This window comes from Camelus dromedarius, chromosome 2 (assembly GCF_036321535.1).
Source record: "Camelus dromedarius isolate mCamDro1 chromosome 2, mCamDro1.pat, whole genome shotgun sequence".
NCBI classification, from domain to species: Eukaryota; Metazoa; Chordata; class Mammalia; order Artiodactyla; family Camelidae; genus Camelus; species Camelus dromedarius.
The window spans coordinates 66,445,904-66,470,655 of NC_087437.1; the positions used below are offsets into that span (position 1 = coordinate 66,445,904).

General features: G+C 50.2%; 1 protein-coding gene across 1 annotated transcript; it reads right to left on the bottom strand.

Moving 5' to 3' along the window:
* Nucleotides 1–168: 168 nt before the first annotated feature.
* Nucleotides 169–11,287, bottom strand: NR1I2 (nuclear receptor subfamily 1 group I member 2). Its single transcript, XM_010981570.3, has 8 exons — nucleotides 11,097–11,287; nucleotides 8,146–8,279; nucleotides 6,792–6,979; nucleotides 5,619–5,893; nucleotides 3,438–3,580; nucleotides 3,124–3,240; nucleotides 2,635–2,740; nucleotides 169–959 (listed from the first exon to the last, which is right to left on the bottom strand). Exons 1-8 carry the CDS (start codon nucleotides 11,126–11,128, stop codon nucleotides 815–817), a joined length of 1,140 nt encoding a protein of 379 aa, XP_010979872.1. The 5' UTR covers nucleotides 11,129–11,287; the 3' UTR covers nucleotides 169–814.
* Between the last annotated feature and the right edge of the window lie 13,465 nt (nucleotides 11,288–24,752).

The following is a 24,752-nucleotide window of genomic DNA, read 5'->3' on the forward strand; positions in this document are numbered from 1 at the left end:
CCCAGCACAGCTCAGCATCCACAGAAAGACATTTCTTGTGTCTTTTTATGTCACTTACCACTTTTCCTTGTGATTGATCAAAGTTATTCATGTTTCTGCTTTGTTTACTGAACTATAAATGCTTCGAGGTCAAGATCCATATCTTCCCCACAGCAGGTTGCATGTTACTGGTGCTTAATGATGTGTTTCAACGAATGCAGAGACACAGAATGAGGGGCCCAGAAGGAGATAATAGACATAGAGAGGTCATGACAGGCTCATGACATTTGGTGCATTTGACCTTCTGGCCTCTCTCTAGAATTCTCCCAGAGACACTAATGTACCTACTGGTGGACATGGGCCTGGAACTCATGGAGCAGCTCAGCTCAGGACAGGAGGCTTCAGATTGGGAATAGGTGGCAAGCAGGAGACAGGGTATGAGACGTAGCAGTGTAAATACCCACTAAGCTAATAAACTGGGCGTGGGCACAGACCCTCAGATGGCCCAGCCACAGGTGCCCTTTCCCCTCTCCCACCATGACACTAAATCCCTAGATCCAGCGCCTTTTCTAAAGGGACTGTGGTCTTGCCTCTCGATGGGCTGACCTATGGGCCAGTGTACTCTCCATGTCAGGGTCTAGGGCTTGGCTCTCCACAGACTGAGCTCAGGGCTGGGGGATCCCATGTCCCCTTCCTGAGGAATGCTAACCAGTCATCATCCCAGCTGTCATCGTGAGTTCCCTGGGGAGGCAGGACACACAGGGCACTGTCAGCAGCATCCGTCTGTCTAGCCCCGGGAGTGGAGGCTCCGAGCGCCCTGGCCTGGGGCAGCCACTCAGCCTTCCACGATGCCGAACAACTCCTGCATGAGTGGGGTGGCAAAGGGGTGAATGTCCTGGATGCGCAGCAGCCGCTTGGTGTGCTGGGCATTGATGCTGCGGAGCTCGGTGAGCATCGCCATGATCTTCAGGAACAGGAACCTGCAGACCAGCCAGAGGAAAGGGTTGGGGAGCAGCCCGCCCTGCCCCCACCCACCAACGCTGAAATGGCCCAAGACTCAGGGTTTTTGTCTCAGGACCTCTCAGGTCAGCCAGGAGACAAGCTCGGCTGAACTCCTTAAGTTTCTCTCAGCCTGCTGACGAGAAGGGCAGAACAGCCTGGGGCTTTGAGGTGAGGACTCACTCACTCTCCCTACCCCCACCTCCTCCTCTGGGCTTGAGTCCCTGTGCACAGGGCCATCCATGGGAAAACCAGGCATTGCAGGCACCATGTGAATAAGTCAAGTTGTGGGGGGCATCACAGCTGCAGCTAATGGATGGGGGTCAGGACCAGGTGGAGTGGCTGTGGAGGAAGGGCTGCAGGCTGCAGTCTCTCCCTGGACCTAGCCTGGGATCTGGTGTCTGGGACAGACATCATGCCTCAGTTTCGCCATGACACCTCCTGGCTCCCTACGGGGGAGGACCCACATCCTAGGATGCCAAGTTCAAAAGCAAGCTGTAGCAGGCCAAGTAAGGCTTGAGGTTTTACATTCACACTAGCAGACCCAGCACTGGCCTTCCCCTGTCACAACCTGGGCCTGTGGGCACCAGGTCACAGGGACTGCTGAGGCCCAGTGAAGAGAAGGAAGGCTCTGTCTGACCAAGGCCTGAGCAGCCTTCCTCTTTGGGGTTGTAACCAGAACTAAGGAGCTTCCTACCCTGTTAGCTTGTGTCTGTCCTGGGAGAGGGTTAGGTAGTCAGTGTTCAAGAGTGTAGGCTGTGGACTTGGTCTGCAAGCATCTACCTCCAGATCTCACCTGTCCGGCTGTGGGACCTGAGGCAGTAGCCTTGAACTCCAGTCCCTTGCAGGATGATGGTGGCATCCGCTGCATGGGGCTGTTTTTAAGATTAAAGGTGATCCTGCATGTAAACTGCTTGGCACCAGGACTGGCACATCTCAAAAAATAGCTGTTCTAGGTCTGTTTATTAGTGGCATCATTATTGTTATCACTGTTACCTTTATTGTCATCATACGTATTGCTGGCTGTTGCTAGAAGGCCCTGTAGGAGCCTCAGAAGAATAGCTGGCTGTCCCACCCCCTTGATGACAGGAGTGTGGAAGGCCCTCAGCAGACAGACCTTTTTTTTTTTTTTTTTGGTCTTAGAATGATAGACATTTAGATACTGGCACCAGGCTCACGCCTGACCAGTGCCACGCCAGGGGCAGGCAGAGCCGACAGAGAGGTAGGGAGCAGGCACTGCAGGGGCACCGGCCAGGGCTTGGGGTTGCTGCTGGCTGCGGGGTGAGGGTAGGGAAGGGGTAGCCATGGTGACTCCAGACGTGACAGGTCCAGCGTGGTCACAGTCAGGGGCTCACGGAGCCGGGTGTGCCATGCAGCACCCCTCCCAGTGTCAGCATCATCAGGTGGTTGGTGTAGGGAGCCACATCCTGTCAGCTGACTGTGGTCCCCGCCCTCCTCAAACCTCTCCATTATTGGGCTGGAGCTCAGGCCCACTGGGCAGGAGGCCTCAGCAGACGTCACTGAGCAGGGCCCCAAAGTCCTGGTAATCAGAGACTGCCCCTGGGGCGGCTCGGGTCTGCATCCCAGGGAGGCCCAGAACAGGTGGGGACTGGAGGCAGGGCCTTGCCCCTCACACCCTCCCCGCCTGCTGCTCACCGGTAGGCGGGCTGGGGCCGGTGGCACTCGATGTAGGCCTTCAGGGTAATGGCGAACCGCTCCTGCATCTGGTCCACCACGCAGCGCTGTACCACACCCGGGCGGTCTGATGGGGAGGGGAAGGCAGTGTGGTGCCTGCAAGGCCGTGGGGGCCTGGGGGCCAAGTTTGGGCGATCCCAGAGGAGGCCTACTGCCTGCCCACAATCTTCCAGAGCCAGGGACTCCCAGGCAAGGAAGTGAGGGGAGAACTCAGAGGGCTCTGCATCACCCCACTGCCCACTGACCCTGGGGGAAAACGGCTGAAGTCCCCATCCTGGCCATGCAGTAAGTAGAGGGTAAGGCCATCAGCTGGGACCTTCTCTGGGGAGGGCAGGGGAGGTGCTGCTGCCTCTTGCAGCTGAAGTAGAGGTTGGGGGGTGGGAGGGTAGTGGGGAGAGCAAGCCTGGGGAGGGGTCCAGGGAGACCAGGTAGGGCAGATGGGGTTATCACCTGGAGAGAAAAGAGAGATGGCCTGCATCAGCACATACTCCTCCTTATGCAGCTGCAGCTTCTTCAGCATGTAGTGGAATTTCAGCATGGGCTCCAGGAGAAGCTGCTGGAAGCCACCTGTGGGTGGGCGTAGGCTGGAGGGGTAAACTTCTCAGGAAGCTGCCCCAAGACCCAGACTTTCCTCACTAAGGTCTTTTTTCCCATCGCCCAATCTGCCCTGCAATCCCAGGACCTGTGTTCCCTGGCGTGGCTCCTTTCCTCCCTCAATGGCTAATTCCCTCCCTCTGCCAGGGCAGCAGGCATCTCTTGGGCACCTGCAGGGTCTTCCAAGCAGTAGGACAGCCGACCACACTCCCAGGTCCCAGTCTCTGCGTTGAACACTGTGTTGAATCTCAGCTGGCACAGCTCAAAGGTGGCCCCCTTCAGCAGGGAGATCTGGTCCTCAATGGTCAAGTCCCTAGCAGCAAGGATGGGCAGGGGATGCCGGCTTCCTGGGAAGCTGCCACAGGCCACAGGCACCCACTCCCATAATCCAGAAATCGGGGCAGGGGGAGAGAGAGGGGCAAAAACAAGAGGTAGAATGGGCTTCTACCCCTGAGGATTATGATTATTGCACTTGCTTTTGAATCACCTCTAATCTCTCCCACTCACAGTCCAGCCAAGCAGATTCCTCCTCCCTGCCATGCCCCTCTGGGCTCCTGCTACCTTCAGGGACTCTCCACTGCTCATAGAGCTTCGTGTCCAGGCCCCTCACAACCTTGCCCCATCTCCTCCAGCTCCCTGCACAGCCTCGACCCCCAGCCAGTGCCTCAGCTTCTGGTCCCCAGCCTCATACTTTCTGCCTTGGTTTCCCCCTTGAAATGATTACCCCTTTAGCTTCACTTATGTACATCCTGCTAGTCCTTCAGACCAAGCTGTTCTTGTGCCTCCTAGAGGTCTTTCCAGAGTGCAGTCCTTCTGCGTGCCAATCCTCCCATGTGAGTTCCATGCAGCGGGGCTCTTTACTTCGCACAGTCTGTTTGGGATTTGCTATTTCTACTGTTTCTCTCCAGGCAGCCTGGATGCCCTGAGCCCCACCCCCAGCCCTGAGCACAGGCCCAAACACAGTGGCTGCCTCTGGAATTCACAGATTGACACCCTCCCCACCTGAGGGAGTCCCCAACTCCCCACTGAAGGAGGCAGGTCTTTCCTGCTGGCTCTTGAGGAAGCTCTCTGCCTGGCTTTGGTCTCCTCGGGAGTTCAGTCCCTTCCTTTAGATCCACAACGATGAGCCACAGATGCCGTGAAATTGACCTTTTCTTTCTATGTACCCCCAGTGCCCAGGCCCTGATGGGAGGCTGGGCTCTGAAGACTGTACTCTGCTTCCAAAGCTGGCCTCCCTGATTAACTGCAGCCCTATGCAAGCCTTCATTTAAGTGAGCCTCAGTTTTCTATCTGTCGAAGGAAGGTGAGAGTAACTCCTGCTCCTGAGGGGGCTGCGCTCAACACTGGGGGTCCCGAGAAATAGCAAGTGACTCCCCACCCTGGTGGTAGATCCTGGGTCATCAGATGTCAGGGGGATGGCCAAGGTCCACGCGTATAAGGGGGACTCTATCCCTGCTCCCTTGACCTAATTTGCCCCAATCTGAACCCCATGGCAGCCTGTGGCCACTCTCGCCCCAGTAAATAAGTCCTGTGTGTCACCCTCAGGGCCACAAGGGAAATTGTGGGCTCCTGGAATAGATTCCACACTCTGCCTGTGGATGAAATCAGGACTCCTCATGTGTGACTCTGCTTCACCTGCCCGGGCCCGGCAAGGCCAGTGGCCGACCCCAGGGAAGACACGTCTGGGCCATCCCCAGTCCTGATAGGCTCTATGTTACAGGGCCATGGTTCCCACCAGACCAGTAGGTTCCAGGGTCTCACGCTCACCATGGCTGCCCCATGGTTGTTGCCTCCATGACTAGCTCTGGGGAGTGCTGGCCCTGTGGCTCTCAGGACCACCCATCCTCCTCGTGGCTCCTCAGCCTTCTCCCGGAGGCAGTCTGCCAGCGCCCCAGGTCTGTTCCCAGCCCTCTCCTCCTGCTTCCTCTGCACTTCCTTCCCTTTCTTTCCAAATCCTTCTTTGCTCTGGAACTGCCCACTTGTGATTCCTGCCCTTTTGTGGGGAAATAGGGAGGGAAATTATGATCTGAATGTCCACCATGTATGTGCTAAGTGCTCTTCAAGATGTTTTCTTATTTCACACCACAGCCCTGCAAGGTTGGCACTATTAGTCCTGGTCTAGCAGAGGAGGGAGGCTGAGACAGGTGAAACGGCAGGCTGCGGTCACAGAGCGGATGAGCCCTACACACAACAAGGGCCCCACTCCCCAGCAGCACCAGGTGCCCTGGGGGCAGAGGTAAAGGAGGGTCCTTTGGTACCAATGTCCCCCAAATTCAGAGAAATCTACCTCAGACCCTTTGAACCTGCTGGCCATTTCCTGCTCCTTTCGACACCACCCACCTGGCCCCTACCTGAAGTAGGAGATGACTTTGGCAAAGTTGATGATGCCTTTGAACATGTAGGTTGACATGTCCGCTATGTGGGGCAGCATGGAAAAGATCTCTTTCCCGCTGTTGTTAGCTGGGGGCTTGTAGTTCCAGACGCTGCCGTCTTCCCCCCGCAGCTGCAGAGAGACCTTCACTCGGCCCAGATTTTCCCTAATCTGGCTCCACTTGACAGCTTCTTCCCCCGATGGAGTCTGCAGAGAATTTGGAATCTCGCAGCCACTGCTAAGCACCTCTGGCAGCTGGGGAATGAGCCAGGAGGTGGAGAAAAGAGACAGAGACAGCATGTATTCTCCCAAATGGGTTCCCATACAGGCACCCACAGCCACAGCTGTAGCCTGAGAGGATGCACAATGGCAGATGGGTACACACACACACACACACACATACACACACACACGGACACAGCACTTGGTTCTTCTCTATGGGGTCTTCTCCTATTGAGTGGATCTATGAATTCATGGTCCCTCACATCCCTGCCTGGTCAGAGATGGGTGTGCTCCCTGCCCCTGTAGAAGGTGAGGGGGCCGCCACCCATGGATGTGTCCCAAGCATCCCTGATCTTGCGTCAGGAGACTCAGAGGAAAGGGTTTGGGAGCTAGATGGAAAGAACAGACTTTTGAGGCCATTGGTTATCCGTTCTCCTAGCTGGACCTGTCACCGAGATACCTCTGAGCGCAGGTGGAGGAAGGCACTGGGATCAGACACAGCTAATTTTCCTGAGATCACGAGCGTTTTTTGGATCAGTAAAACCAGTTCAAAAACATCATGCCCCCAACAGATCCTGACCCTATCCTCATAAAGCCCTGAGTGCCAGCAACCCGGGGCAACTCAGCTTTCCAAAATTCCATTTACTTCTCAGACCCAGTTCCTACCTGCTGCGGAAGGAGAGAGCAGAGAGTCTCAGACCTGAGCGTGGGTCAGAATCACCTGAGGGGTCTTGTCAAAGCCCAGACTGCTGGGCCCCACCCTCAAAGTTTCAGATTCAGGAGGTCTGGGATGACCTGAGAATTTGCATGTCTAGCAAGTTCCCAGGTGATGCTGCTACTTCGTCCAGAGGCCACTCTACAAGAACCCCCAGGAAGGAGGTGGGCTTTTGAGGAGCTACAAAGGAGCTGAGCTGGCTCTGAACCCTCATACCCGGAAATTCTTGAATTGTGAGAAGTTGGTGTCAAAGGTTTTCATCTGAGCGTTCATCAGCTCCCTGATCATCATCCGCTGCTCTTCCGTCAGACCCTTGGCTCCTGGAGGCTGAGTTCTGATCTGTTCCCTCTTTTTCCTCCGGATCAATGCCCGCCTCTCCTCCACAGCCGCATCCGACATGATCACTGCAGGGACATCACGAGCAGTCTCAGGGTGTACTCAGGGGACACGAAACCTGCCCCTTTCCAGACTCCCAAGGACTTAGCGCCCTTCTGGAGAAACACTTGGGGAAGGACGGCTGTGCTGCCTGTGACGGTGGAGTTTGCAGCAACTTTGTGGAGCAGCGGGACTTGCTCAGGCTTCAGAATCTAAAGGCACTGAGCTTGAGTGCCGGCTTGGCAGCTTTCTAGCTGTGACCTTGACAGTTTCCTTAACCTTTCTTGCCTTCAGTTTCCTTCTTGGTAATCTGGAGTGACTGTGCTCACCTCACACTGCTGTTGCAATGAGACACTTGCATGGAAAGTACCTAATACAGCTCTCAGTACATAACAGTTGTTCGATAAATACAGCTGATTACTCTTTTCTGGTGAATCAGATATCAACAAGACTCCTCAGAGTCCTCCAAGATCTCTGGGTCTCCAAGACCCAGGAGAGTTGGGGCTTCTACTTAGCAAGAAATATCAAACTTGACCACTTCTTATGTAGCCTGGAGCCTTAGGGTCGTCCATGGATTTCTGGAGCCCACTTGTGTGTGCAGAGTGAAGCTGTAGGGGTCGGCGGGGAGGGGACAGCAGGGACAGCTGGTCTGTGGGAAAGGCTCTATCAGCATGCCCAGGGAACTTGGCCCCTGAAAAGCTGCCCAAGGTCTAGGGTCCCTCTGTGACTGGTGAAGAGAAATATGCACTGGAAGCTCCCAGCCTTTTCCCAGGCTCTTTATCTCAGAGTGCTCAGGGAACACTATTATACAAAGCTGGACAGGTGGAATGAGAACCCCTCTGTCACTGTCACACAGTTCCTCTGGAAGACACCAGGTCTGGGTGGCAAGTGGGCATGCGCTGCTCTGGAAGGTGGGCGTCATAGTATACTACGTGTCTCCAGCTTCCCAGCCCCAATTCACTCTCCCAATTTGGCTAAAACAACCAAGAAGGGAACCAAACGAATCAAGCAAGGGCAAGTGAGGGGAGAGAGGGGCACGTGGCAGCTGCCGGCAGGCCACGAGCTGAGCCCTGCCGTGTGCACATGCGCGCTGCTGCTGCTGCTGCAGGCCTGCACGCGCGCTCGTACACAGCCGGCGGGGTTCCCTCCTTGGCCCCCTGCACACCGCCCACCCGGGCACGCATCCGCTGCTCACTCTCCTTCCTCATGCCGCTCTCCAGGCACTTGCGCAGGCGACAGGCCTGGCACTGCCTCCGGGTCTTCCGCGTGATCTCGCAGGTGCCCTTCCGGAAGAGGCACCGGGGCCGAGCGTTGCGTTTCATGGCCCTCCTGTGAGAGGACAGAGAGCAAAAGGTAGGCGACGTGGGGCACCTGGCTCCCCAGGCCACGCGTCTGTCTCCCTGTCCCTTCCCGACACGGACACCAGTCACAGCCTCTGTGGGCCCTGCCTTTGCCTCTTACCTCGGTTGGGTTCACAGGAAAAGTACCAGTAGGGGCTCATAAAGCTTCCTTCTGTCCGTGCTGGGCTTCCCCAGAGGCCCGGGAGTCGCTAGGGGCGGAAACCTCGCCTGCAACTTTCACTCAAGAGCTGTCCACAGCGCCTGCGCCAGAGCCCTCTCTGGGCTGCTTCAGCTCCAGGCCCGGCCCAGCTCCTGTGCCCTGTCCCCTCCCTCCTCGTCCCCAGGCACCCCAGGAGGACCGGGCCATGTTTCCTGAGGGTGGCCTCTTCCTGGATTTCTCCTTCCTGGAAGAGATAGCTGGAGGAAACCAGGGCCCATCAATGCGGCCATAAGAAGCCCCTTGCCTTCCCCAGTCCCCATTCTAGACTGGGGGACCAGGGGCAGCGAGAGGAATGGGTAGACCATGGGAAACTCTCTACCTCATTGGACAGAGGTTTTCCCGTTGGGAAAGTGGATTCTCCTGATTGACGGAGGGGAACAGAGAGGTTCAGAGCAGTGTAATAGTGGAGTGAGCAGCAGGCAGTGCACCCACGCGTCCCTGCATAGCTGCGCCAGGAGGGAGACAATGGAGTGGGTGCCTTTTAGAGACCCCAGCACACCCACCCTCCCCGGCAGCCCAGGCATCTTGAACTTCTGCCCGGTCAGTGTGGCCCTAACTTTATCCCCTCCTTTCACAGCTAAGAAGAAAGGAACAAATTCTTCCTCGGCTCTGGCCTCTGGTTCTGGTCCAGCAGTGTGGAAAATGAAGAACGGACAGGCGTGGCTGCAGAGTGGGCCCTGAGGGCTGAACCGGGAGGCCTGAGATCTTGGGCCAGCAACCCGCCCAGGGGCATGTTTCACAGATGCCACCCCTACCACCTGCTGGCTTGGGTAAGAGACCCCTGACCTTACCCGAGAGCCCACCCAGAATGGGTAGGAGGGAAGGGACCCATGTTCATAAGCACAGGCTGTGGATCAGATGTGGGCTGCAGACTGTGCTGAGCTTTGCAAATTTAGTTCTTGAAGCCTACAAAATTCATCATGTCATCTGCCTGGCACAGATGAGGAAACTGAGTTTTTAAGAAGCCAGATCGCTCCCTGTCCTCTAAGTAGATGTCAAGCAGAAATTTGAGTCCAGGTCCACCTGATACCAGCATCCAAGCTCTGACCACTACGGTGTATGCTACCTCCCTTGGGGCATCCCAGGGCAGCACCTGAATGGCCCCACACCCTAGGGCAGTCGACATGGAGGCTGCCGGCAGAATCCAGGGCTGGCTCAGATGTACATCCTCCTCCATGCGGCCGTGTTGGCCTAAGCCCGCTTGGGGCTCCATCTGAGCTCTTTGCTAGTGGCCAGTTCGGGAGTAGGCTGGGGCCCAGTTCCAGCCCATGTGAAGTAAGGGGGTCTTCTGAGAAAGGTTCCCTTGTTCTGAGAGAGAGGAGGAGAGGGGCCTCTCTGTTCCTCAGTGAACCATGAGGGTCCTGCCTGAGCCCCTGGCACTTTGCTGCCCCCAAGGGAGCAGTCCAGGTCAACACCCTCTGATGACAGAAGAGAAGAAAGTACTAACAGCTGAGCTCACCAACCCCTCGAAGCGCTCAGACGTCTAGATATGCATGGTGACGTGTTTTCCTAACGGTGAAACACTTTGAGTGGAGGGTTGTTGCTTGGAGCTGAGTGCAGGCCGGCACCGCTGCTGTGTCTGGCCTCTGTCAAGACCCACAGACAAGGACATTCACTTCCCCCTGGAACATGGGAGCCTTTGGACCTGCCTGGGCTCACCTAGCCCCTGGGACCTGAGAATGCCTGAAACTTGACCATGTCAGCCCTGAAGCCAGGACTTCTTCACTCTGGGGGACGCTGGCCTGCTGCAGGGCCTCCCTGGGCTGGTCCAGGCCTGGACGGCCCCCCACCCATGGGTTCTGCCCCCCACCCAGCTGATTGGCAGCCTGGCTTTGGTGGAACTGCAGAGTGGGCCTTGGCACCAGGGTCCGTTTCTATTTAAATATCTAACCAGCAGGAAGAACTCTGCAGAGGCCAAGTTAGGCTGGCAGTCCCGGGGTCCCAAGTGTGCCCTGCAGTGGGAGCTGGCCTCTGCACACCTAGCCCTCCTGGAGGGCAGACCGAGAGCCCCTGCCCTCCCTGGCTGGCTTCTTTCCTGCTTGGTCTAAGCCTGTTTGAGCCTGTTGAGCTTTGTTTTTTCTCTTTCTTCAGCTGGACAGTGTGAGCCTTCTGTGTGTGCCTGCCTTGCTGTGGGATGGGACTTTTTAGTCCTTAATTTTTTGGACCTCTCTGTTCCTAGGTGAGCTGGTTTGTCATATTCTTCACTTATTTTATGCCTTTCTTTACTTAACACCAGTCCGTAAGAGTGATTTGAACATTTGCATTTTGGATTTTCAAATTCTTTCCTCTTTTACTGACTCATTTGCTATTTTATTCAAAACACAAGGAGAAACAAAGAAATATCTTAATGGGAAGGGACCTTTCCCAACAGAATGAGAAGACAAAAGATGAAGGTTTCCTCTCAGATATAAATGGTTCTCCTGAGACTAATTAGGAGGCCTTTGGACAGGTCACCAGCCCACACTCTGAACCTGGGAGGTCAGGTTAAACAGAGGCCCTGAGATGGTGCCCAGTGGGCTACTGGCAGAACCCCAGTTAGATGTGACCCAGGGTGTCAGATGGGTGAAAGTTGACTAGTAACTCTACCTGAAAAAGCCCTTGCATCCTTCACATGTCATGACATTGAAGTGATATCCAGTGGCCTTGTCCCCACATACACGGCAGCTCTGGGGACCCTCCTCTCCCCCATCTGTATTGACGGTGGAATTTCCAGAAGCGGAGTCTGCTTCTTCACGGTGCACAAGGTCAGCATGGTGCCAGCTTTCTCCAGCTCTCACCTCCAGCTTTGCTTCTGAGCCTCTTGGACTGGAAGTGAAAACACCACAGGGAGTGAGAGGGCTGGGCAGGGATGTGCTGAGGCTGTCACCCCGTGTGTCACTCGCATGCGGTTCTGTGGCTCAAGAGCTGACTTCTTATGAAAGAAACGGAGGTAGAAGACGAGAGTTGCTATAAAAAGAGACGTAACCGTGACAATTTTATACACAGTAGTAGGGCCCTGGAATAAAACACGTGAATAAGAACATGGTGGGGATGGGGGAGAAAGGTGAGAGGAAGAAATGAGAAGGAGAAAGAAAAAACCATCTGGATTGGACCACAGACGTCATACTTACATGGACTGAGATTAGAAGGCCATGAGCTGATCAAAGACCTGAACAGGGAGCCGCTCATGGGACAGGACACTTGTTCAAGATGGCTTCTGGAATTGGAAAGACCCCAGGGGATGGCCCCTCAGGTGTGTTGTGGTGCAGGTTCCCAGAGAGAGCTGGAAAGGCTGGGCAGAAAGAGGGTTTTCAACTGAGTAACTAAGCAGATGAGAAGGAGAGGAGTCAGGCTTACGTTGCAGGGAGAAAATAGCCAGGCAGGTCCCAGTCGAGCTGGAGTGTAAGTGAGTAATCAGAGGGCTGGTACCCATTAATAGAGCTGTGCTCAAGGTGTCCTCCCCAGGCAGCTTTCATCTTTCTTTTCTTTCTTTTTTTTTTTTTAGTTTTTTTTCTTTTGGTGGGGGAGGTAATTGGGTTTTTATTGCAACTTTCATCTTGAATTCTGTTTCGAATGGGCACTGAGGACGGTGAGTAGAAATTGGAAGCTATCCTATTTACTACTCTTCACAGAAGTCTCTCTAGGTCACCCCACCACAGATAATGTTGTTTTTGTCTAAGTCAAAAAAATTTTTTTCAGTAAAATGTTAACACTTGAATTACTGTTTCCAACATCATGACAGATGAGAACTGACAGTCACCTTTAAGGATGAATTAAAATTAACCTGTCCCTTGACCCAGGAGCGCCAGAAAACTACAAATAAAATAGGCTGACTGGAAACTAGGACTGACTGTGTGGGAATCTCCCTCGATTTTTCACATTATAATCCTGACCTCACACAGGATTGCAGAAAGAATGCATACTTTGAGTGTTGACAAAAGCCACAAAGAATTTGATTTAAAGTGATCTTGGGTTGATAGTGCTCTCAGACACTCACAGAAGCAGAGGTTAGTCCTCCTCTCCTCACTTTCCACCTAGACACAAAGAATCACACAAGTAATTTTCAAGAAATATGAGAAAACCCCCACAAATCATGAATCAAAGATGAACATGGCACCATGAGCAAAAGCCAGCAAAACAACTTACAGCAGAATGAGACATGCAAAGACCCCTGAATTATCAAACACAGAATGTATTTAAATAAATAGTAGAAGAGGTTGAACATATAAGGAAAAAGCAAAATACTATAAAATTGCCCAAGCAGATTTGCAAACTGAATAAAATTGACCATAAAATCCTAACAAACAATAACTATATAAGCCAATAATAACAGTGTCTCGGGCGTTACAGCAAAACATAACTAAAATATGCAAAAACATAAGTTAGAAGATGGATGATCATGGTAAAAAATTTCTAAGGTTCTGTACTGAGGGAGGAAAGATTATAATTAATAAAATATGCTTGTTAAGATTTCTAGGTAACCCTAAAATTCCAAAAAAAAGGATGCATGACTTAGAAGCAAATAGGAAAGAAAAAAAGTTGAAGAAGAAGGAAAAAATCCAACTAGGGAGATAAAAAGAGATTGAAAAGATGAGACAAATAGAAAGTGTAAGTTGAGATGGTGGGAAAGAGCAGAAATATTGGTAATTAAGGGTAAATACAGTTGACCCTTGAACAAAACAGGTTTGAACTGAGCACATTCACTTATACACAGATTTTTTTTTCAATAAAAATATTGGAAAAATTTTTGGATATTTGGGCAATTTGAAAAAACTCTCAGATGAACTGCATAGCCTAGAAATATTTTAAAAATTAAGAAAAAAATTAGTTATGTCATGAGCCCATAAAATATATGTAGATACTAGCCTATCCTTACATAGGCATAATGTAAGTGATGTGTCATATAAATAATGTGTATTTTTCTTACTGTTTTATAACATTACTTATGTTACTGTACAATAGGCCTGTCCCGTAATTGGAAAACTGGGTATCAACCTATCACAGGTAAGTGTTTTTTTAAAATGTAACAATGTTTCCAGTACTGTATTATGAATATGATTGTAATATATATGCCATAAAAATTTTATGACCATTCATTAGTATATAGGCTAGACCATGTGAAGCCCTCACACTAGACTACCATAAAGCAATCGTATTGCTGCTGCTTTGTTATCAATCCATGAATCATTATACCTGTAAATAAATAGGAACTTCTTTTGCACATTATCTTTTCATTTTTGATGTCTAGCGTTAGTAACACGTATAGCGTCTGCAGTCTTTTGTATCATATGAGACAATTCTGATGTAGGTACTGACAGACGATTCATCTTGCAAACAGGTAATGTCAACCTCTGGTATCAGTAAACACAGCACAGTACTGAAAACATATTTTCTCCTCCTTATGATTTTCTTAATAACATTTTCTTTTCTCTAGCTTACTTTATTGTAAGAATAATACATGTAATATACAACATATATGTTAATCAGCTGTTACCAGTAAGGCATCTGGTCAACAGTGGGCTCTTAGTAGTTAACTTTGTGGGGAGGGCGTCAAAAGTTATACATGAATTTCCCACTGCGCGGGTGGGTGCCACTAACACTGTGTTGTTCAAGAGTCAACTGTATAGTAAATGTTCTTGTTAAAAGACAGAGACAGATGCATTCAGCTGCTAGCTGGGGCAATCTGTGTTTCAGGACGAGTGTTAGCAAATAAGGGATGGTCATGGATGTTAACTAGACTCACAGTGATGATCGTTTCACAACATGTACAATATCGAATATTACATTGTACATCTGAAACTAACATTATATGTCAATTATACCTTGATAAACATAAATAAATACTTTTAAAGGGATGGGGCAGAAAGATACTAAAATGGTAACTAACAACTATTGAAATTCAGTGTGTTAGGTCCTCTGCAAAAGAAAGCTCACTTACTCATGATGATGATGATCACAGTGTTTGTCACTTCACTTAACAAGCCTGTGTTGAGCATCTACCGCACACCAGATGCTCTGTTATGTTGGTCCTTTTCCAGGTTCTACAAAAGCTGAAGGTCACTCTTTTGGCAGAAATCCAGGATGTGCTATGAAACCGTCACTGCTCACAGACACAAAAAGTGTGCCCAAATCAAAGAGCCTTGCAGGAAGGGAAAATTTTACATGTGAGACACTGGAGGAGACCAACCTTCCTTAAGTTTTCAGCTTCATTCAGGAGCCATTAGGAATAGTAGACTCCAGGGCTGTGGGGACAGTAGCCGGGATTCCATACATAAATGATCAACTTTGGACAATTGAGGATAGTAAGGTGGCTGCTCCCTCAGCGATTGGCATCAATGCCATTCCCCAGCTGGAAAGTGACAATTACAATATGATGCATAACTCACTAGGAGCTCAGTAAATGCCACACACCAGGAGGATGAATGTCTCCGAGGGCACAGAGGAGAGACATTTACTTAAACTATGTCTGATTAATACTGATACAATCCCCAGTTCCGTAATGAGGAGGTGTTAGAATGAATGCCAGGACCTCACTCTGGAGCATCTGTATAACTTTGGCTTTGGCCCAAGTTAAATAAGCAGACTCTGGTTCATTCCGCAGCTCATTCTCCCAGGTTCTCACCCTATTGCAGCCCCTCCCAGGATGAATCACAGATGGTCTGTGACTTGCTTTACCCAGTCAAACGTGGGGAAACAACACTGTGCAGGTTCTGGCCCCTAAGCCGTAAGGAGGCCTGGTTGCTTCTGCTTTTGCTGTTTGGGGAGCCTAGATCACTATGTGAGAAAGTTTGGCTACCCTGCTGCCATACAGTGAGGCCCTGGGGAGAGGGAGAGCCCTGGGATGCGCCCAGCTGCCCCAGCCTTCCAGCTGTCCCTGCCAGGCTCCAGATGAGTGAGCTAGCGCTCTTGGACCTCCCAGCCCAGTTGAGTGTCCAGCCCATGCCCTGTGGAGCAGAAGGACTCCCAGCTGAGCACTGTCAACCCACAGGATCAGGACAGAAGATCAAGTGGTGGTTGGTTTAATTAGTAAGTTTGGGGGAGGTATGTTACATGGCAAGAGATCATGGAAACAGAAGGCCTGGAGTTGTGTCAGATAGAGACGTGAACTGGGGTGGGTGGGTGCCAGTGGACACCCATAGGCTCCATCCTCTTCCACTCTTCTGTTAGTTTCCCTTACAGAATGATGCCCGTGGGCAGGAAATGACAGCAACTAGCACGGCACGTGCCAGCCACATCTCTCTCGTGTGAATTTAATAAGACCAGTTAGAGGTGTAGTTTCAACTGCACCATCCAGCTGTGTTTGCTCTGAGGTTTGCGCCTGTTCCTCACTACTTGGGCGTCTGTAAGATCCAGCCAGCAGAGGGTTGACAGGACCACCTCTTGTATTCCATGAAAGTGAAATACTTCTGCAGCAAGGCCGTTGTGAAAATAATTAATTGTAAAATCCAGTATCTAGCTGTATACCAAAGATGGGGTAAATTCTCAGCAAGGAAGAGCCATCAATCGATGAATGAATAAATTATTGAATTTGCTGTTCATCTGTGACTGGGGCTTGCTGCCCTGAGCACACATGTCCTCAGCCCCTCTCTGGGCCGGGGGATTAATTAGGAGATTAGCTAGTAGAAGGTGAAGCCAGAGTTTGAACCCAGGTCAAACCCCAAAACATGTGTTCTTAACTCAACATTGCGGTGCATCCCTCACGAAACTTGCCTCTGAGTGGGCGAACCATTTACTAAACCTCCTTCGTTTCTGCGCAGACGTGCTCCTAGGCAGTTCGCGTCAGACAGAGCCCTCCATGCCGTGGGGTTCCTCTGAGGGGGCTCTCTATTCTTGGGCAGAAATTGACTCCCCACGGTCCCCAGTTCTGGTTCTAGCACAGGGGACCAAGGCACTTTGCCGTGACTCCGGCCCCGTTCAGAGGCATTCTGTCCCACACCCTTGGACTTCTCATGGCCAGAGGAGCACGTGTCCGTCCACTGGCTCTTGACCAGCTCTGGGGAGGCTCCGTCTGTGTTCCACATCCTTCACTTTCTAAGCGGAGGCTCGTCTGAACAGACGGCTGAATGGCTGAAAGGACCTGCAGCTTTGGGGGCTGACGCTGCCTGTTTTCTGCAGATTCAGTGGTTCTCAAGAAGCCTTTGTATTTAGGTCACTGTTCGTGTTAGGGCCTTTTTCTTGTGTATCTCACCAGCCAGGGCCTTTTACTAAGCCCTTCAAATACCAGGAGAGGCGAGGGACCTTTGGAGAGCTTTGGGGATGGGCTGCACATTCTGGATGGTTCCCCAGCGTGCTACCTGAGAAATCGTAGACGTTGCTGAAGGCTCAGTCCTGGGTACGTGCAGCAGTGGCCTGACCAGGCAGATGTTAAGGTGTGCAGTTACTTCATTTGCTAAGGGCCCCGAATACCCTATTAAATGAGGGAGAAGGAGGTCTTCCATGAATGACTACATACATGGGTCTGCATATGGGAATGATTCATTGTGACCAGAGCCCAGCTGTCCCACAGTCACCTGGAGGTCAGAGGACTTTGGATGTTCCCTGGGGCTGGAGATGGGGCAGGTATTGTCCTGCTCTCGTCATCCCGAGGGCCTAGTCCTGGTGACCTTTGACTCATTCTCTCTCCTCACTAACTCCTTGGCGCTCCGGATTCTTATGAATAAAATGGAATGTGCTGGAAGAAGTCAGCATGGCCTTTGGCATGAAAAGGAAGAGGAGAGTGAGCTATGCGGGGGTGTTGCCACAGGCTGCTCTGGTGGGGAGAGGAGTGAAGGAGGAACTGGAGAGACATGTGCCACTCAGAAGCCAGCCCAGAGGGAACCCCTGGAGCGGGGAGAGCATGCAGCTCAGGGAGACACGTTTGACTCTGGGGAGAAAGAAAGGAAGGAGAGTGGTGCATCCTGAGACTAAACAGTGAGGGGGGACATTCTAAAGAAAACATGGATTGTTTCTGCTGGAGAAAGAGCAAGCATCTTCAGGAGGAAGAGGAGAGGAACGGGGCTGGGAGGCAGGGGAGAGAGGAGACTAGCACAGGACTCATGGGTGAAAAGGGGAGCAAGGAGAGGGCTGCCGGGCAGCCTGGAGGACGGGAACTAGACGGAACCCAAGGGTGAGCTGGGACCAGGAGGAGGAGGCTGGGTTCCAGGAGGCTCACACAAGGGCAGAGCTGTTAAGAGGTGCTGGATGAGGACTCACAGCAATTTCAGGTTCTGAAATTACGCTGAATGAGACCCTGCTTCAGGACCTGGGATTCCCTGATTGTCAGGGGACTAGGCTGCGAGAGGCAGCACACTCAATGTGAATGGATAAACGACCTGAGATGGCACAGTGATACAGGATGGATGGCTGATCTTGTCTCCAAACTAGAGAAACACCAGAAAGATGTGTGATGATGCTCGCTCCTCTGCTGCAGAAGGAACGTGGGAAAGGCAAGGACTGGAAGGAAGGTGCTGGGAAGACTCTGCCTTAGGGGAAAGTAGGAGGGTGGATGGTGATCAACTAGTAACCTTTGGAGTCAAATATTTAGAGATAGTGTGGGCAGTGCTTTGGCAGCATCAGGGCCAACAGGCCAGGAGTCAGGTATTGATGTGGGAAGTGGTTGTCTTTATGTGCGAGAAAGAAGAAAACGCCAGTCAGGAGGCCCCCCCCCCCCCCCCAGGTGCTGCCTCTTAGGTTGTGAAGTTTAGCAGAGATGTGGAGCAGGTGAGAAAATTCTCACTAGCGCAAGAAACGCTAATGCTGGAAGGGAGGCAAGAGCGAAGCCCTGGTCAGGGTGATGGGATGTAGCTGAGAGATACAGAGAGCGAGTGCTAAGGAAGTGAGGATGGGGGCCTGTTGTTCAGAAACAGTCCAGAGCAGAGTGAAAGACGTTCAAGACAAAGGGAGGGACATGGCGGCAGAGGGCAGGCAGCGTTGGGAGGTGAAGAGGGCATATTAACTGCGGCCAGAGAGAAACCGCTGGGGATGGGTGTTTTTCATAAGGTAGCGCAAGAACAGCAGAGAGGCCGCCAGTGACTGCTGAGGCCTGAAAAGAATCCCAGAGGGGAAAGCAGACACGCTGCAGTGTCTTGGCCATAAATCAGGGAGCAAGAGCTGCCTGCGTGAACCCAGGAGAATCATGGCACTTGCCAAAGCAGATTTATGACGTTCCCAGTGAAACGGTTCAGGGCTCATGCTTCAGCAAGGGACCCCAGCCTCACCCCTGCCCTTGTCTGTCGTTCTGCGCATCCCTTAGGGCAGGTCTAGGTTCTGCATTTGCTCGGGAAAGTGACCCTCCAGGGGCACAGACAGGAGGAGGGTCACTGTGAGACACAGGTCGGCTCCACTTCCCACTCCCTGGCTCCCCTGCTGGCCCGGGAGCCCGTGGGTCACCCACCTCGGCCAGCAGCAGACTCCCCTGCTGGCCGCGGGAGAGAGTTCAAGTTCTCAGTTGAATCAATGGGCAAGCAGAAGTGCCCTTTGTCAGCTTATGTGGGGTCTGGGGCTTATACAATTAGGGGAGTCGTTTCTGTGGCAAAGAATTCAAAGTAGCAAACATATAATTAGGTACCAAAGAAAATATGTATTTGTGAGAAAGACTGAGGAGAGAAATCACAATAAATTACAACTATTAAAAAGGACAAGTAACACACATCACAAACTCCTGAAAAATAAGGTAGCATTTCAGTAAATTAATTGCCTGACACACCTCTGGAATATCCTTGATTGTCTCTTTGTGGAAGACAGAATAACAGCACCCCCAAAACATCCCAATCCTAATCTCCAGAACACGTGACTGTTTCCTTACATGGCAAAAGGGTCCTTGCAGCTGTGGTTAAGGCTACAGACCATGAGCTGCGGAAATGAGCCAGAGTTACCCAAGTGGACTCAATCTAGGTAATGTGAGTTCTTAAAAAAATGTTCCTGGTTTGTTCCAAGAAAGAGATACAATGATGGAAAAGGGGTCAGATGCTGTGTTGCTGGCTTTGAAGAGGGAGGAAGAGCCCAGGAGCCAAAGAACCTGGGCGGCATCTAGAAGCTAGAAAAGGCAAAGATTCTCCCCAGAGCCTGCCTGAAGGAACCAGCCTGGCGGACACCTTGATTTTAGTCCAGTGGTACTGATTTTGGACTTCGGACATCCAGAACTGTGAGTAATACATTATGTTTTGTTTAAGCCACCAAGTTTTTGGTATTATTACAGCAGCAATAGAAAGTGACTTATACTCCTCATAAAATAATGATTTCATAGCGTCATTTTTTAATATAAACAACAGAAAGATAATGAAGTCTTTCCCCTAGAATTGCTGATCAAAATTTGCTTTTGATTATGATCATGGAGAAAAGTTTCATCTTCACAAGTATGTTGAACATTGTTGTCAACTTAAGAAAACCTCTATCAAGATTTTTATTTTTTGTTTAAGCCTTCTTATTTGGAAGGATTTTCCACAGATTAAGTTCTGGCTGCACACATTTCAAACCTCGGCTGCCTCCTTTAGCCTGGGCTGGACATCACAGGTGTGGTAACACGGGCCCCGCGCATTCCTGGCGGACGGTGGGCGAGCAGGCAGACTGGGGTGACCCCGGAAGCGTGTCCACGCTGGGAGGCCAGCAGTGACTCAGCTCTGCCCGTGACTGCAGCCCAGCGCCCAGACCGAATGTGCCCCCGCTGCACGGCACCCAGCCCGACCCTGACTGTGCACACGGCTGTTCCACCACCGATGGCTTCAGGAGGGAAAATATGATCGTGAGTAGAAACCGTCTAAAACAACTGTGGTTAAATGTCTTGGAAATATTACAAAAGCAAATGACGTGGGGAGGAGCACGTGTGAGTGAGGCCCAGACACCTGAGTTCCTTCTGCACTGCTCCTGTTTTGCCTATAAAACTACACTGATGTATGCATGAGCCATACATATATATAACTTGTAAAACTACACACATATATGTATAAAACACACACACACACACACACACACAACCGAAAAGCCAAGCCACAGAGCCCACTGCAGCCTCCAGGGGACCTTACATCTCAGACCAGTGGACAGAGCCTTTACTGCCCTGTCTCCTCTGTGTCACGTGTCGATGCTGATGTCTGGCCCAAACTCCCGGATCAAAGAGGCTAAACAAGAAGTCCTCGGGGTGGCTCATTTTGTAGATTGGGCTGGGTGGGACTGCTTGTGGTCCACCCCGCCTGCCTCCCTGCCGCACTGTTAACCCTCCATCTTGCTTGAGTGGCAAAGACGGAGGCTCACTCTTCCTTTGGCAGCTGTGAAGCTGGGAATGGGGAGGGAGTGGGCTTTGGCTGGAAGAGAATGTGTTGGCAGCAAGGTGGGAGGTAAGGTGAGAGGTGGGATTTTGAAAAGCACAGAGACTGAGGAAAGCTTTTGATAGAAAAAGGGATGCCTCTCCCCTCCCCTCCCGTCAAAAGAAGACAGGTTGTGTCAGATAAAATGCCAACATTTGTGAGGCAATTACACAAACGGTGTCACATGCGCGTGTGTGTGTGCGTGTTCGCAGCCTCCCAGCTCTGTCCTTGTGAAGGAGACTCATACACTCGCCCTGCCCGACCTTGCTGGAGGAGGACGCTTGGTAGGCCTGTCTCCCACAGCTGCCCTCAGAGGGGGTCCTGGTTGGACCAGGTCCAGGCACCAGAACAAAGGGTCCATGGGCTTCCCGGGGCCTGGGAGGGATGGTGTAATTGCTCTCTCCCAGGGACTAGGGGTCCGCTGACCCATTCAGATCCTCTCCTAGTGAATCCAAATGTCAGGTATACAGACAGGGCCAAATTAAAGGGCCCGCTGGCTGGGCTGCTGCCTAGGGAGCCAATATATCCAAAGGGCACTAAAACATTATTGGAATAAATCAGTACTGAGGTAAACCAGAAATTCTTTCCTTTCCTACCAAAGTAGTCATCACCCTGAGGAGGAGATTTACAACACTCCTTAACGACGCAGACCAGCCCCTGTGGAGTGATCGGGGCCCCCATATGCCTGTACACAGGGCCGTTCCAGCCAACCACCTGGGACAACCCTGAACAACGTACTGAAATTGGCAGGCAGAACCAGAAACATAATGTGCAGTGTAGGGCTGTCTGCAGGGAATGAGTGGATTCTAATTATCTAAACACTTTTGCTTTCCAAGTTGTCTGTTTGGAAAATTGCACAGAATAAATGACTTATTTGACTACAAAATACACGATACACATTTTGTATGAAAAGAACATCACTTGCCAACAGTCACGTGAAGATGTTCAGCATCACTAAGCACTAGGGACATGCAAATCAAACACAAGGAGACTGCGCTTCACACCCATTATGATGGCTGCTGTCACAAAAACAGAAAACAACAAGTGATGGCAAGGATGTGGAGAAATTAGACCCTTTGTGTATTGCCGGGGGGGAAAATACAATGATGCAGCCACTATGGAAAACAGTATGGAGGTTCCTCAAAAAATTTAAAATGGAATTGCTATATGGTCCAGCAATTCCAATTCTGGATTGAAAGCAGGGTCTCAAAGAGATATGTGCACACCAATGTTCACACCAGTGTTATTCACAACAGTCAAAAGTTGGAAGCAACCAAACTGTCCATCAACAGATAAATGGATAAACAAAATGCAGCATATACATACAATGAAATATTTTCAGCCTTGAAAAGGAAGGTAATTTTAACACAGGCTACAACATGGATGAAACTTGAGGACATTATGCTAAGTGAAATAAGCCAGCCACAAAAGGATAAATACTATCTGATTTCACTAACAAGTAGTCAGAGACACAGAAAATAGAATGGTGGCCATGTACAGCATGGTGACTGTAGTTAATAATACAGTATTATTTATTTGAAAGTTACTGAGAGCAGCTCTGAAGCATTCTTATCACACACAGAGTTAACCATGTTCACTTTGTGAAGTAATGGATGTGTTATCTTGATCTTGGTAATCATTTTACAATGTATATGTATGTCAAATCATCACATTGTACACTTTAAATATGTACAATTATATTTGCAACTGTTTTTTTCAATAAAGTTAAAAATAAGTAGAATGGTGGTGGCCAGGGGCTGGGGGAAGAGGGGAAGAATGAGTCATTTGATGAGTACAGAGTTTCAGTTTTACAAGATGAAAAAGGTCTGGAGAGCGATTGCACAACAATATAAACATACTTAACATTACTGAACTGTATACTTAAGTGGTTAAGATGGTACATGTTATGTTACGTGTATTGTATACACACAAAAATCACGTGTCCTTAAATAGATGTTGATCAAATATTTAGAACATTAAAGGAGAAGCCAAAATATTAGACCGACATGAGTGCCCACACATCTCAGCCCTGCCTGGTCCGGGAGGTGCTGACACAGAGGAGGCTGGTCCGGAAGCCAAGAGGAGCTGTGAGGAGGCAGAAGCTACCAGGCAAAGAAGTAGAAAGCGAAGTGGCAACAGTGGTTGAAAGCACTACAATGAGGAGTAAAAAGATAACCAGGGCAATTGAGCTGCATTTGATCCTAAATGACCTTAGTTTTTGAACCACATTTGAGTCTCTGTGAGGCCTGGGTCTGCCTCCAACTCTCCACACCTGCTTCAGAAACCCCACGGCTTCAGTTAACCCTGAGCACGTGCTTGTGATCTAGAATGGAGATTTAGTGTGCATACAGATCACCTGCGGAGCCTGTTAACATGCAGATTCCAAGCCCTGGGTCTGGGATGGGCCTGAGTGCTTCCTGCATTTCCCACTAGTTCCCGGCGGTGCTGGTCGGCTTCAGAGCAGCAAGGACCTACGAAATCACCAACCACCCAGACAGAAAATCAGCAGGACACCAAAAGGATGCGATGGAGAAATGACCGAGCGGCAGGCAGAGGTTACGGTAAGAAAAAACATCTTTAGCGTTCTAGAAAATAGAGGCAGTGATCAAACACACGGGAAATGGCTGGCATCAAAGTTGTTGTTTAAAGTCAGTATATATTTGGGGGTGAGACAGCGCCTTCCCAGAAAAAAGGTGTGGGGAAGAGATGCAGATACATTTAATCTTCAAATGAGTCAAATCAAAAGGCTTTTGAACCAGGCTGCTGAGATTACAGGGAGGAAAGAGTGGGCAACTTGGAGTTGAAGCAACAGTAAGTCTAAGTGAAAGGGGAAAATGGTAGAAAAATCACCGTCTTAGGAATGGAAACTATTGGAAACAGTGGGATTATTTTATATATTTTATGATGTGTCTTATCTGTGTATATTTAATATGTATATCTTACAATATGTATATATCCACACACACACGTGTGTGTGTGTATGTGGCCAGAGAGTAAAGAGGGAAAAAAAGCAGGTAAAAGGAAATTATATAAGAATCGAATTTCTAAGACGTTAATGGTGAAGCTTATAAAACTGTTGGACTGCTTTGTTCAATGAAGGGAGCAGTCTGGTAAACATATTAACTCACATCACAGAGGTTTTGTTGTTTACAAAATGATTTCAAAATCATCTTCGCATGTGGAGGTGCTGTGAGGTGGGCGGAGCAGGGCTTGTCCCCAGTTGAGCCGGGCGGGCAGGACATACTGTTCCTTTAACAACTGAGGAAACTGGGGCTTCCAGGTGTGTCCAAGGCCACACAGGAAGTAAGGGATAGAACTTTTTTTCTTTCCCCTTTGTTCTGATTCTTTCTATAGTGCAAATAGATATACTAAGTTAAATTTTTGTCACAAAACTTATGAGGATAAAATTTTTTTTTAAATGAATCAAATATTCTGAACAAAAGTCTCCCCTTCCTTGACCCTGGCATGGGACTAACACCCAGAGAAAACTCAGCAAGAGTCACGTTGTGTTAATTTAAATATAAGAGGTCAGTTGCTATCTTCGGGGGGGCAATAAATGAAATTTGACCTTTGTGCTTTCGAGATGCAGTCATCAAAGAGGTCAGAGGGTTCATTCCTAGACATGGGTCAGCCCAAGTCAAAAGTACACCTTGTCTGCTCTTCCAATATTTAACAAGGTGCAATGACCTCTGATTTAATTACCTGTCTCTTATACACATGTGAAGTTGGTTCTGTAATGTTGCCTATAGTTTTATAGTTTGCGTCTTTGGAATTTATGGAGACCCAGGAGAATTGTTTCATACATTTGAGGGAGTTGGCTATGTCTCTTTATCTTAATTTTCAGTTGGGTATTTAGCTGGTTATCTCAATGTTTCACAGATGTTGAGGAGGTATGGCAGGTGGAAGAGCAGGTATCGGATGGTAGAAAATTCTTCCCAATCCCCTTCAAATCACATCTCTTAGAAGGCCCCTGTGTGCAAGAAGA

Coding starts and splice junctions, on each gene's coding strand:
- NR1I2 (XM_010981570.3), bottom strand. CDS start 11,128: ATGACATGTGAAGGATGCAAGGGCTTTTTCAG. Junction 5,894..6,791: donor CACAATTCAAGAATTTCCGG/GTATGAGGGTTC, acceptor CTCATTCCCCAG/CTGCCAGAGGTGCTTAGCAG. Junction 2,741..3,123: donor CATCTCTCTTTTCTCTCCAG/GTGATAACCCCA, acceptor CCTCCCCATCAG/ACCGCCCGGGTGTGGTACAG.